At 37.0% G+C, this 13340-nt stretch overlaps 1 protein-coding gene across 9 annotated transcripts in view; it reads left to right on the plus strand.

The window, feature by feature from the left end:
• The window catches only part of ELP4 (elongator acetyltransferase complex subunit 4), a 235009-nt gene that overhangs the window by 3626 nt on the left and 218043 nt on the right, over positions 1-13340 (plus strand). For all 9 annotated transcript variants that reach the window (XM_070626558.1, XM_070626560.1, XM_070626556.1 and 6 more), the window contains exon 2: positions 3180-3215. In XM_070626558.1, the coding sequence (XP_070482659.1) occupies positions 3180-3215 (36 nt within the window). The remainder of the gene's footprint in view (positions 1-3179; positions 3216-13340) is intronic.

Genomic DNA, 13340 nt, shown 5'->3' on the forward strand with positions numbered 1-13340 from the left:
TGTCCTAGAGAGAGAAGGAAAAATAGACTTATAATGAAATCACAAGTCTAGGAGAGAGGTAATGAACATGAGTATAGGAGAGAGGAGGCGGTAGACAAGATCATTTTACTCCTTTGTACGTTTCATCATAGAAATAAGATGATTACTTACTCACCCCATTACTTACCTGTCAAACGTTTAGTGGGCTATTGGGAAAAGATACTTCTATTTTAATTGGGAAGTACTAGTGTGAAATCTATATTGCTTTTGAGATTAGATAAAATTACTAATGGATTACTGAATTTAAAGATAAAAGCTAGCTTTTGTTGAATATATCAAGATATCCTGTCATGGTTGATTGTTTAAGCTTTTTACTTATTTATTTGTTTATTTTAAGATTTTATTTTTCCTTTTTCTTCCCAGAGCCCATTGGTATGTAGTTGTATATTTTTAGTTGTGGGTCCTAGTTGTGCTATGTGCGACCCCGCCTCAGCATGGCTTGATGAGCAGTGCTGTGTCCACACCCAGGATCTGAACCGTGAAACCTTGGGCTGCTGAAGCAGAGCGTGCGACCTTAACCACTGGGCCACGGGTCTGGCCCCAGGTTTTTATTTTTGGATAGGGACATGGCTACAAACATATTCTAACTTACTCTGGTTTAAAATACAGCTAGAACCTCACGTCAAGTGAGGTATATCAAAATGCCTTATACAGAGATATTTTGGGGAAATATCGTGAGGTTTTGTCACACTAAAATTAAGTTTGCAGGAATAGAGGAGCTTTGCCTCTGTTGTTGTGTGTATATGTACGTGTCAACTCATTTTACTTCACATACATGGAATAAAAGCTTGGTTTAAAAATAGTTAACAAGGCGATTTCATCTTATTCTCTATGACCAAGCTTCAGAGTGACCAACCTCTAAAAGAGCCAATCCAAATTTCAGTCCAGTGAATTTACACAGTACAGCCCACTAGAAAAAAAAGAAAGAAAATTGCCTTTTTCTGAGAGAAGTCCTGATAAGATATAAATTTGGCTGATAAAAGTCATTAAGATGTCCCCTTTTTGTGTTGTTTTAAGTAATGTTCAAATTTTCCAAACATTAGAGTTTTAACGTACATGAGATTTAAAAAATTTGAGTAGTGTTTTTTTCTGGATTATCAGGAACAGTGGATTGTTTGGATCATTCTTCAGAATATTTTCTTCTTAGTCTGATTTATTGTTATGGTCCTCACCATTTATCAAGTCACGATATATCTTTAGTGATTTGTTCTAGTCAAAAAGTAATTTCTAGAATGGTGAGGTAGCCCTTAGTACCTCTCTAGACCAGACACCTGAGCTAGCTATCACTTCATTTAATTGGGAAACTATTCCTTTATTTATTATTGTCCCACTGTGAACAGCATTCACAAAAAACTTTAATTCTCTAACTATTCTAGTTGCAGGCCTTATGTAAATTCCGAATTTGAGGAGACATGAATGTAGACCCAGGGGAGTCTAGATGAGAAATCTAAATCCTTCCTGTAAGAAATAGGTTAAGAAAGAAAAGGTGGCTACCTCTTGTAGCCCCTGCTCTAGCCTAGACACTGCAGTGTCTGTTGTGTACTTGCGGTGTTTCACGTCCTTAAATATACAGAAGATGGCGGTGAGACAGTTAAGTGTTTCTTCTTGCATGTAAGGGAACACAGGGATGTAAGGAGTTGAAGAGTGTGATTTAAAATGTTCAAAATGGATTAAAAAGTAACTAGTGATCTATATGTAGCAGAAACTGTAAAATTAAACATTTAGCTTAATCTTGTCTCAAAGAAAACCTTTTTGCTCTGATCGTTTCTGAGTGTTTTCATCATATATATTTCAGTTTAGGTCAGTCTTTTAGTTTAAACAACAAAGTTATGTAGTCTGGTGTGGCTTTAAATGCTGTAATGAAGGAAGTTATCTAAATGTGAAATTATATATTTACTACTATAACAAATCCACTTAAACATAAAAATATATAAATGTACTGTTTTTTTGCTTGTTTTCTTCTCTAACAATTTGGAATGTTTTACTTATCATCATAAAGTCAAAATGTTCCGTTTTATTCTGTGTGCATGTATGTTACCAAATTTGAAATTCTTTGAAACATGACGTTTATGCTTATTTGCAAGGCAAAAAATAAACACTACCAAAGGGAGCTTTCATACTAAGTTTTTCTGTATAACATTTGCCACTACAAAACTTTTTTAGGGAAGCTATTGGTGTTCTAAATTTCTAGTTGCAGGCCTTATGTAATTCAAAAATTTCTTTCACAACTTTGTATGGAACAAGAAAAAAACCCTAGTCACACTGTCTTCAGTTGTCTAACAATTTTGATTAGTTTCTTTTTTAATTAATTGTACCTTAAGTACGTTTCATTTTTTGATATACATATTTTAAAGTGAATTTGTAGTAATACAAATGTTTTACAAACAAAATGTCAGTAGTCGAATGTCTTATCTTTTTAGTGTAGTTCTAGTTTCCTAAAACTTGATTTTGCATTGATTTTTAGTGAGTTCTTATTTGAGTTATATATTCATGATCATATTACCCTAATTCAGGTATTTAAAAGAACGTTTTCTAGTAGTACTGAAAATGTATTTTGTGATTGTGCCTTTTTTGTTTGAAATGACAAAAACATTGTTCATTTTGAATTCTAAATATATTTAGATCATGTCCAAACTTTGTGCACATTATTCATCATGAAAAAGATTTAGTTTTAATTAGCAAGGTTCCCCCCCGCAAAGCTTATTAAATTGAGGATAAATATTGAAGTGGAATTTCTATTATAATAACCTTTGTTTTCTGTGTTGTACTTCTGTAGTAGTTCAGTTACTGTGTGCATTTAGGTCTCAGCTACTGAGTTAATTTATTAACAAGTGCTAAATATAACACTGGAATGCATAACCACAGTTATGTTGAATGCTGCATGGTCCTATCACAGAAGAAAGGAGGATAGTGCAGTGTATTATGAAAATAATTGTAATCTGTAGTGTGTAATTACATATAATATGTAATTATTTCATAATAGCACCTTAAGCAAAGTATTGCAAAGGTAATTAAAATGTTGTTCTCAACTGCAATTTTAAAGTTATTGAAGTACCTGTCCTTGATAAAGCCTAACTTTTATGCTAAAGATAATGTGAAAAGGTAGATTAATTTTCTCCTTGGTTTTGTTTCATTTCCAGGTGGAGGCTTGGCCGTTGGAACACTTCTCCTGATTGGTTAGTATAGCATACATTCTTTGCTCTTTACTGACCACAGTTTTCTGTTGTGCATGATGGTGTTATTTATGGGCTTGCTTATTCTGAAATTAAGTATTTAACACTATGAGAGAGTTAAGGTAAATTATAGAGGAATTGCCTTAAATTCTAATTTAAATTCAGATGTTGATCTGAATGTGAAGTAAATTAGGCAAATATATCTGAAAATGTAGATCTTATAATTTAAAAATGTTCAGAGCACGTTGTGCTCCATTTTTAAAAGAAACTAAAATTAATGCCAAGTGATTTTTTGGAGGCTCTCGGTATTTAAAGAGGGATTATTACAGAGATTAATTTGAGAAGTTGATGTACTAATAAGTCCATTGTATACATTGCAGATTTTATCATTACTGTTTTTTTATTGAAAGAAGAGTCACAAACTGATAAATCATGCATTTTCCATCTTTAAAGCTACAACAGTTTTTATTTAAATATACGTACGTAACCCTGTCTGCCTTATTTTTAGTTTAGGCCATAGAATCTTGGAATTGAAATAACCCTTGGCAGTTACATAATCCAAGCTCCCATCTAGCCACAAATTACTTCTCCATAATCCTTGAAAGATATCAAACACCATTTGAGTACAGATTTCTCTAGTTTAAAGGGCTCACTACTTCACAAAGCAATGCTTTGTTGTTGAAAATGCTGTCATTTATTAGACAGTTCTTTATGCTAATGTTTAATCCATATACCTGTAACAGATTTGTTATTCCTAGTTTTGTCCTCTGATACAATACACAATTAATCTACCTACTCTCACATGACACTCTTAAGATATTTGAAAATAGCTATTTTATCACTGCAATTTTTCACCAAACTAAATAGGCATAATTTCTTAAACTGGTTTTTATGTATCATGGTTTTCACACTCCACTCTCCTGGGGGTTCTCTTGTCTCACCTTCTAGTCTGGCATTGGCAGTTTAGCTGTGCCCACAACTGAATAAAATATTCCAAACTCAGTATGACTGATAATAAAATTCTAGAAATGGTGATGATACTCACATTTTTAAAAATTTATCTTTTAGTAAATAGTGATTGAAGGATTTTATGGAAAAAGTAATTCACAATTTTGATATAAATAAATATATACATAAAATACAAAAGGATATGTAGAGAAAATTATGTTATCCTTTCAGTTTCTCGGTCCCCATATCCAGAGACAGTACTGTCCTGGATATCCCACCCAAATTTTTCTACGTAAGTAATATACATGGGAGCACTTAGCGCCTTGCTTTTTCCACTTAATGCTTCTTAGCGATCACTCCGTGGGCATTCGTATGCTTATACCTCATTCCTCTTAACAGCTGCATAGCAGTTCCTCAGATGCATGACCGTAATTGAGTTAGATCATTTTCCACTGATAAATGTAAGTAATATACATGGGAGCACTTAGCGCCTTGCTTTTTCCACTTAATGCTTCTTAGCGATCACTCCGTGGGCATTCGTATGCTTACACCTCATTCCTCTTGACAACTGCATAGCAGTTCCTCAGATGCATGGACCGTAATTGAGTTAGATCATTTTCCACTGATAAATTAAGTTAATTTCATTGTTTTATTACTAACAGTGCTATTGTGCAAATCTTGTATGTAAGCTTTGCGACATATGTAAGTATCTGTAGAATAAATTCCAAGCTATAGACTTGCTTGATTGAGACATGTTAATTTGTGTTAGATATTATTAGATTGCTCTCCCAAGAGTTTATACCACCTTATACTTCAATCAATAATTATAAGAATACTAGTTTACCCTCAACCTTAACACCACTGTATATTATTAAACTTTTAAATCTTTGCCAGTCTAAACAGGTGAAAATTAAAGAGTGGCATTTCATCATTTGAACCTGGGAGTTTTCTCTTTGATGACTAAAAGTCTGGAGAGTTACTGTAGTGGTTTAAAAAAATATATGCAGCTGAATTTTAATTCTTTTCCCCAGGGAAGTGTCTGTGAATGATACTAAGAATCCAATGATGATTGATAATTCATTGAATAAGTGTTCATTGAACACCCATGTGTGTACTAGATATTGGGGTTACAAATATAGACAAGATGCCCTCTTCCCTTAAGGAACTGTGCATCTATGGAGAAGACATGTATGGCAAATAAGTAGAATATAATAAGTTAGTACCATAATAGAGGGGTTTATCATTAATATTTTATCATTGATTTTAACTGGTACAAGGGACTGCTGTTGATTTTTGTATATTAATCTTATAACCAGCAACTTTTGAACAGTATATAGATTCACTTGAATTTTCTAAGTAGGCAATCATCTTCTACAAATATTGGCAATGTTATTTCATAGCAAATTTTGGTATCTTGGAAGGGAGTGCTTCCATAACAAATACCTAAAAGTGTGGGAGTGGCATTGGAGCCACGCAGTGGGCAAAGACTGGAAGGATTTTGAGGAGCACATAAGACAAAGCCTAAATTGCCACCAACAGATCATTAGTGGAAATCTGTACTTTGAGGGCACTGCCAAAAGGAAATGAGGTCTGTGTTACTGAAAACTGGACGAAGGGGGATCCTTGTTACATAGCGGCAGAAAGCTGAGTGACATTGTTGTCTTCAGTTATATGGAAGCAGAACACATGCCTAATGAACTTGGTGATCTAGCTAAGGAGATTTTTTATAATGAGTAATAAGGAAAAACTCAGGCAAGAATAAAGCACAGTAAGATTTTTAAAAAGTCTGTCCTTGATGAAATGTCAATTCACTTTTGAATAAAGGAATATAACAGGTATAAACCAAAGACTTTGTCTTTATAGTCTGGTCATTCCATAAAGCTAATATTTCGAATCTTTTCAGCATTATTTATGCCCTACTGTCAACTTCAAAGTGTGTTAAGATTTTTAAAAATTTGTATAACTTGAGTAAACTTAGTTTATCATCTACTACTTTGTTTTCTTTAGAAAACTTTAAAGCAAGACTTGGAAGCAGTTTTACATTTCTTTGAAAGATTAGGTTAGCAGTAGGAGTCTTACCTACTAGGTTCTCTACTCTTCTCCATTCCCAAGTCAATAGAACTTGTGCAGTGAGTGAAATCTGCCTTAAGAAATGGATGAATAGTTCCCAATATAAACTAAATATGCAGATCTGAGGTCAGTTTAGGAGCCTAGAGCGTTACTGTATTGCTCATCACTCAAAGACTTTTTTATTCCAGAAGTAAGATAAAATTAAAGCCTGAAGATGATTTTCATTAATAACTTTTTACTGTAGATTGTCAACTTTTTTACCATTTTTTCTTGAAATGGATTACTCATTTACCAAGGCAGTTGTCTGTATGTGTGCATGCACATGAGTGTGGGCTTGCAGAGCAGTGTATTTGCAGTTTCAGGAGCATGTAACCATGGAAACTAGAGATAGCCAGCACTGCCAGAAAACCCTGGGTAAGCCTACTTGAGACCTGCGTACAACAAAATAAACAAATATGAATACATAAAAGGCCATTCTCTGAGGAATAAATTGAAGAACTAAGAGACTCCTACCTTTACTTTGAAAATCAGATAGACTTTTCTTAAAACACGTTTCATTCTTTAATTCTAGAATATGCTTTGAGATGTTTTACATTTAAATTGCTTTCTGACAGTCTAGTACATGGGTAAATTTGGAACACCTTAGAAGTATCAAAAGTGAAGGAATGGCATAAATATTTAGAGTTTATGCAGCTTCTTTTTAAGCAAAGGAATCTTGATCTGTTTGCAGAGATAGTATCAAAAGGCTTTAATAGACATTTTCAGTAAATAAAATACAAGTTGTGTGACATTTATGAATATGTTATTTTTAAATTAATATCTGACTTAATTATGTAATTTTAGGTCTAGAAGTAGGAGATAAATGATATGCTATTAGACAGTTAATTACAATTTGTTATGAGTATACTTTTGTATCAATTATTGATTGCTGTAGAATATTAAAACAAATCTCGCAGCTTGAAAACAATACACATTTATTATCTCACAATTTCTGTGGGTCATGAGTCCAAGTACAACTTGGCTGGGTCCTCTGCAAGTTGGTCCAGGTGTCAGCCAGGGCTGGGTTCTCATCTGAAGGCTTGTCAGGGGAAGGATCTGCTTCCTGGCTCACATGGCTGTTGGCAGCATTCATTTCCTTGCTGGCTCTTGGCCAGAGGCTGTGTCTTCATAGGGCAGCTCTCAACATGGATTCTTATTTCTTCAAAACTAGTAAGCAAGAATGTCTCTCAGCAAGCTAGATGCTACAGTCTTAGGTAACAGAAGTGACATCTCATCACCTTTCCCATATTCTTTTGGTTGGAAGCAAGTCACAAGTTCCACCCACATTCAAAGAGAAGAGGTTACGCAAAGGCCTTAATACCAGGAAACAGGAATCATGGGCATCACCTTAGAATCTGCCGCAGTTTTCATGATTTTAATTTGTTATTACTGCACATAACCCCAGAAACTAAGCACTCTCAGTGTATCTCTCATGGGATATTATTGTATTTTCTTGTCAGTTGTCTTTAACCTTTTTTAATTTGCTGAGTTATATTTTTCTTCTACATCATGTAATAGGCTCTGAGCATTTTTCTTATTAGGCACAAGTTGACAAACTACAACCTGCTGGCTGGCCACCTATCTGTAAATAAAGTTTTATTGGAACACAGCCGGGCGTATTTATTTGCACATTGTCTGTGGTTGCATTTGTGCTACAAGGGCAGAGCTGAGTAGTTCAACAGAGAATGTATAGTTCATAAGCCTGAAATATTTACTTCTGACTCTTTAAGAAAAAGCTTGCCAATACGTGTTTTGTATTATTATATTTTGTATTCTTCTCAATTTATTTTATAGTAGTACAGCTTGTTAAAAGACTGAAATAGGACAGACTGATATGTGTCAGTTCTCTAGTAAAACCACCTGACCTTTTGTTCTGAAGCATTTAAGCACCTACAGTGTGTTTAGCTCTGTCAGGCAGTGTAAATCTTGGTTTTTACCCTTTCTGAACTTAAACTGGGTGTTAATGGCACGTGGAATAACTATGAAGAGTACATATATAATGTGCAGATGTTTATTTGTGTGGAAGAGGCTTAAATTGAATCATAGTGTGGGTAGAAATTGAGGGGAGATGAAGGGAGAAGAGTACTCGTATGGAAAATTGTTAACAAATACACCAGAGAGGCTGTCAGCAGATTGTGCTTATGTAATAAAGGGGTGAAAGCCCTAGTAAAGTAAGAGAATGTTTATTTAGGACTAGGGAGAGGGAAAGTTTGGCCTCCTTCCCCTGGGTGTCTTGCCTGAACTACCTGCTTGTAGAATTCAAACTGTAAAACTTCAGAACCCTTATACCGGCTCCTCAGATCCCAGGGTGCAGAGACCAGGCTATTTACCTTTTATCCATCAGAGGACTCCTGGGATTTTTGTTTGTTTAACTTTATGGCCAGGTAAATCTATCCTGCTTCCCCTCCTTGTTTTCTTTGGTCATTGCCCAAGAATTAAGCTGTTCCAATGATCTGATCTTCTCTGTTACTTTTGTCTCCATAGTACTTGGCGTTTTTCTCTGTAGACTCAATTTCTTACTTTTTATATCCCCTCTAAACCTTTCCAGTCTGTCTTCTATGACACCTATTTCATGTAAAACAAACCCTAATATCTTAAAATCATATCATTAAATATTTTATTGACATATTTAACATTTGTTGAGGATGTACTTTGTACTAGGCATCATGCTAAGCCCTTGATGTGTATTTTATCATTTAATTTCACTACAATCAGATGAAGTGTCTATATTTTAGAGAAGATGAAATTGAAATTTTGAGAGAAGTCAAGTAACTTGCCCAATGTTACAAACCTAGTAGCTGAGATTCTAAATCATGTTTCTCTGACATTAAATCATCGTTTTATGCTGAAACCTGATTACTCATCTTAAAAATTCTTTCTGGAGTGAGATATATGTCTTTGGCTATTCTACCTCTTATGCCATTCATTGCTGCCATGTATTGACTTCCTAGTTATTTCTCTCGCTTGCTAGAGATTGTCATGATCTCCCACCTCAAGTGAGCTTTCAACATTGGCCAAACTTTTGTATCTCTAATCACCTCTTTTTCCTTCTCAGTAACCTCAGTGGCCCTTTGAAACTTTCTTGTCCTCAAACATCCAACATTACTACTTTCTCCCTAATTTTCTGGGATGACTTGCCGTATTTCAGATGGAAAAAGTAGTCTCATCAGATGAGCGCTTACCTAACGTCCCACCATCAAACTTCAAAACCTACCTCTGTCTACCAACGGAAAGATGTACTGTACCTTCTCCTATTTGAAAACTGCCTTTCACCTGTACGTTAGATCTTTTCTCCTTCCACCTTTTCAGGGACCTGGCAATATCAATTTTCTCTCTTTCCTTATCTTAAACTTTTCCCATTTATTCTTTCCTATGTGCACTTGCGCTCAGAAGAGTTTTTAAGCCTTATTTTTAAAAAAAGGAAACAATTCTTCCCACTTAACCCCACCTCCTCCAACTATTGCTGTTTCTCTTCCCTTTCATGGCAAAGCCTCTTGAATAGTCTGCACTTCTTACATGTTTTCGTAATACTTTGGTCCTTCCCCAGTCTACTTCAGGCACTACCGCGTCACTGTATACCACTTAGCCAGAGATGTAGTGAGCGTCTCATTGTTAAACCCAAGGAGTCTTCTTGCCCTCTTGTTTATCTCTGCAGCAGTTGCTGTGGTCAGTCACTGCTCTCTGCTCATGTGTTTTTAGACCCCTTCAGCTCTACTGCAAACACGGGTATCCCATTCCCTCTTCCTGTGCTCCGTGCTCTCCCTGGGAGGTCTCAGTCACTGCCGTAACCAGAACAACCAGGGAAAAACTCATCTCATGAAAGTGACCAGTAATCTCCAGGCGTGGCTACATCCACGGGATACCTAGAGAAATGCAGAGATCATAGTCAATTCCCTGTTCAGCATTTTCTCTTGAATACCTTACAGGCACTTCAAAATCATGTGTCTAGGGCTGAATTTACAATCTTCCCTTTCCTCCAAGTTGTACCCCGTTCCTCTAAATCTGTCCCTCTTCCTACGATCCCTGGATTATTCAGTCTACCAAGTAACACAGGCCAGAGACCTGAGTGATGTAGTTGTCTCTCTCACTGTGTTGTCCAGTAATCATTAAATCTGGAGGTTTGTAACATTTTAAGTATTTTAAAATTCTGTCTACTTGTCTCCATTCTTGCTGCCACAACCCAAATTCAGGCCATAGCCAACAATTCTCACTGTAATTATTATAACAGCTCCTTAGTTGTCTTCAATAGTCCCTTGCTTCAGTCCATTTTCTTAGGGTAGCCAGAATGAACTTTCTGAGACAAAGTCTGATCATGATATAGCCTTGATTAAGACCTTTCTGTGCTCTCTCTTGATCTTAACATAAGGCCCAAGCTTCTTAGCTGGGACTCTAAGGCCTTAGTGATCTGCCACTGCTGACTCGCTTTAGCCTGTCTCTTCTTATCTTCTCACCTTGATCGCCGTAAACTTTTAGTTCCATCAAAAACTGTTCTCTCACCTCTCTCCAGACCTTTGCTTAAGTTCTTTCTTGCTGCCTCTTCTTTTCCCCCTTCTCCTAACTCTTAATCATCCTTTAGGTCTGTAGTCAGATTCTCTTCCAGAAAGTCTTCCTGAACTCTTGCTTTCCTTCCCTCACCCCCACTTAGTTCCTCCTGTGTGCTCTGTAATGTTCTTTATTTACCTTATCATGGCACTTATTGTACTTTATTGAAAGTACCTGCTCACATATCTTGTTCAGTAGCCTGTAAGCTTGTGATCATGGGAACTATATAGGGCACAATGAATGAAAGCATGCGTGGATGAATGATCTCAAAGCCTGGCTAAAACCAGTTGGTTTCCAGTGGTAGGAATAGGTAGTCATTGAGTATTTTGAGCAATGAAGAGATGCTGTGAAGAATGCACTGAAAGAGTAAACTAAAAGCTTGAAGTGATGGAAATACACATCACTGTAAACATGAGGTGATGTTTGTTAGTACACTTAGAAGACTTACATCATAAATTTACTACCGTGTTTTCGTAGGATAAGAACACTACCCAACGTCTTTGTCTGCATTTCATTATGTGTATTAGATCTAACGTTTTGCTAGGCTTAGACTGCTCTGGTATGAAACGCCACTTCCCTGCGTTTTTCCCTTTCTAATGGGTCCCTCTCCAGAATATTGATTTCTACTGCTGTGCTATATAAATGAAGCGTATATATGGTATTTATGATGCTGTCTGGACGTCTCCTTGCAGGAGGAGAGCTAGGAGGTAGGATGATGCCTGGGTTTGGGCCTGGGAAAGTTTGGAGTTAATACCGTTGGGTCAGAAAAGGAGGGGAATGAGCAAATATTGTGCTGAAGTAATGAATTCAATTTAAACATAATGAATTTTATGTTCCTGGTAGTTCTACCTATAGGCAATTGTATGTTTGGGTATTAAATTTAGGCTGAAGAAAAATATTTGGGATTTCTCGACATTATTTAATGTTTTATTCAATGTATATTTTAGTTGAAGTCATAGGCATGTGTTAGAATGCCCAGGATTACAGACCCTTGAGGATCCACAAATGGAACGCTAGGGGGTCTCTTAATTCCTTGAAATTACATGCAATATAATATACATTTGTGAATGACTATGTATATTTTTAGAGCAGCATGTATAACTTGCGTCAGATTCTCAGAGTGGACTGAGACTTCAAAAAAGACTAAGAACAATTAGAGTAAAAAGAAAAGCAGGTCAAAATCTAAAGCCGAAGCATATTAGTATTGAAGGGGCAGATAGAAGAAAATAAGCCCATGAAAGAGGTTAAGAGCAGAGCCCTGGAGTCAGACTGCCCAGGTTCCAGTCGTGGCTCCGCTGTTTACCAGCTGCAGCGCCTTAGGCTAGCTGCTTACATTCTCTGCAACTTGGTTTCTTTACCTATAAGTTGGGGAGTGATAACATTTATCTTACAAGATTATTGTGAGGAATAAATAAGCTGATGCATGAGAAGTGTGTTACACTGTGTTTAGTATATAGTTAGTGGTCAATAAGATTAGCTATGTGCTGCATTTAACAGGATGTTGAGTACCTCAAAATTGGTGACTGTGGCCCACAGTGAGGGCAGGGAGGCAAAGGTTTAAGTTCCCCCTTCCCTGCAGTTGGGGTTAGATAGCTCCTTTAGGCCCAGACAGCTAGCACAGCTCCTTCCTCATAACTCCACCTCCATCACCACCATTACCAGGCAGTACAGGCAAGGATTGGAGAGAGCAGGAGCGCAGTGTTCCTGAGGGTAAAAAGTTACCCCTCACTCAGACAAGTAAGAAGTACAACTCCAAGAGCGTCGGTCATAGACATTGAGGATGCTTGCAACAAGCAGAGACTGATGTTCTTGTTTCCTAGCTGATTGCTTGCTAAACTTCTGCACCTGCGAGCCCATCAGTGAGTTGTGCATGGTGAGAGAGTTCTGGGAACCTACCTTTTATCTCCTAGTCTGTCGGCATTCTCACACAGCGAGACTGTTTCCTGTGTCTGATGTAGGAGGAGGGAGGCCTGTGGAGTAGATAAACAGCTGAAATAGTACTGTAGTGGCAGCTAACATTTCCAGAGAAGAGACTGAAGATAAATGACTGGCAAGCCCCCCAAAACACTAGATTCTACTTCTTTGAAGGGTATTTCAGTGGCAGATGGGGCCGGAGTGAAATAGAGCACACACCACGAAAACCATGCTTGCCATCTACATGAAAACCACCGTACTGTCATAGGCTAGAAGCTGCAGGCTTAAAGAGACCCGAGCTGAGCCAGGCAAGGGACGCAGCTCTGCCTGCATCGACAGCCAGTGGTGTAAGTGGATCTCTGCCACTTTTCTCTTTCCCTGCCTTCCAGTGAGAGAACGAGCACTTAGAGGACATGGAGGAAGAGGTATTTTAGAAGTTTCCTTTCCTTTAGAACCCTTCTGCCCCACCAAGATCACAAGCCTTTGCACTGAAGGAGGCGGAAAGCTTTGAGTTGAATATTGAAGTTTTAAACTTGACTGTTCTAAGTTTTAGTAACTGAAACTAGTGAGGAAATCATGGAATCGGCTCTAGATGTCATTAGTAGAGGAGAAAGG

The sequence above is a fragment of the Equus przewalskii genome, chromosome 6 (assembly GCF_037783145.1).
Source record: "Equus przewalskii isolate Varuska chromosome 6, EquPr2, whole genome shotgun sequence".
Classification (NCBI taxonomy): Eukaryota; Metazoa; Chordata; class Mammalia; order Perissodactyla; family Equidae; genus Equus; species Equus przewalskii.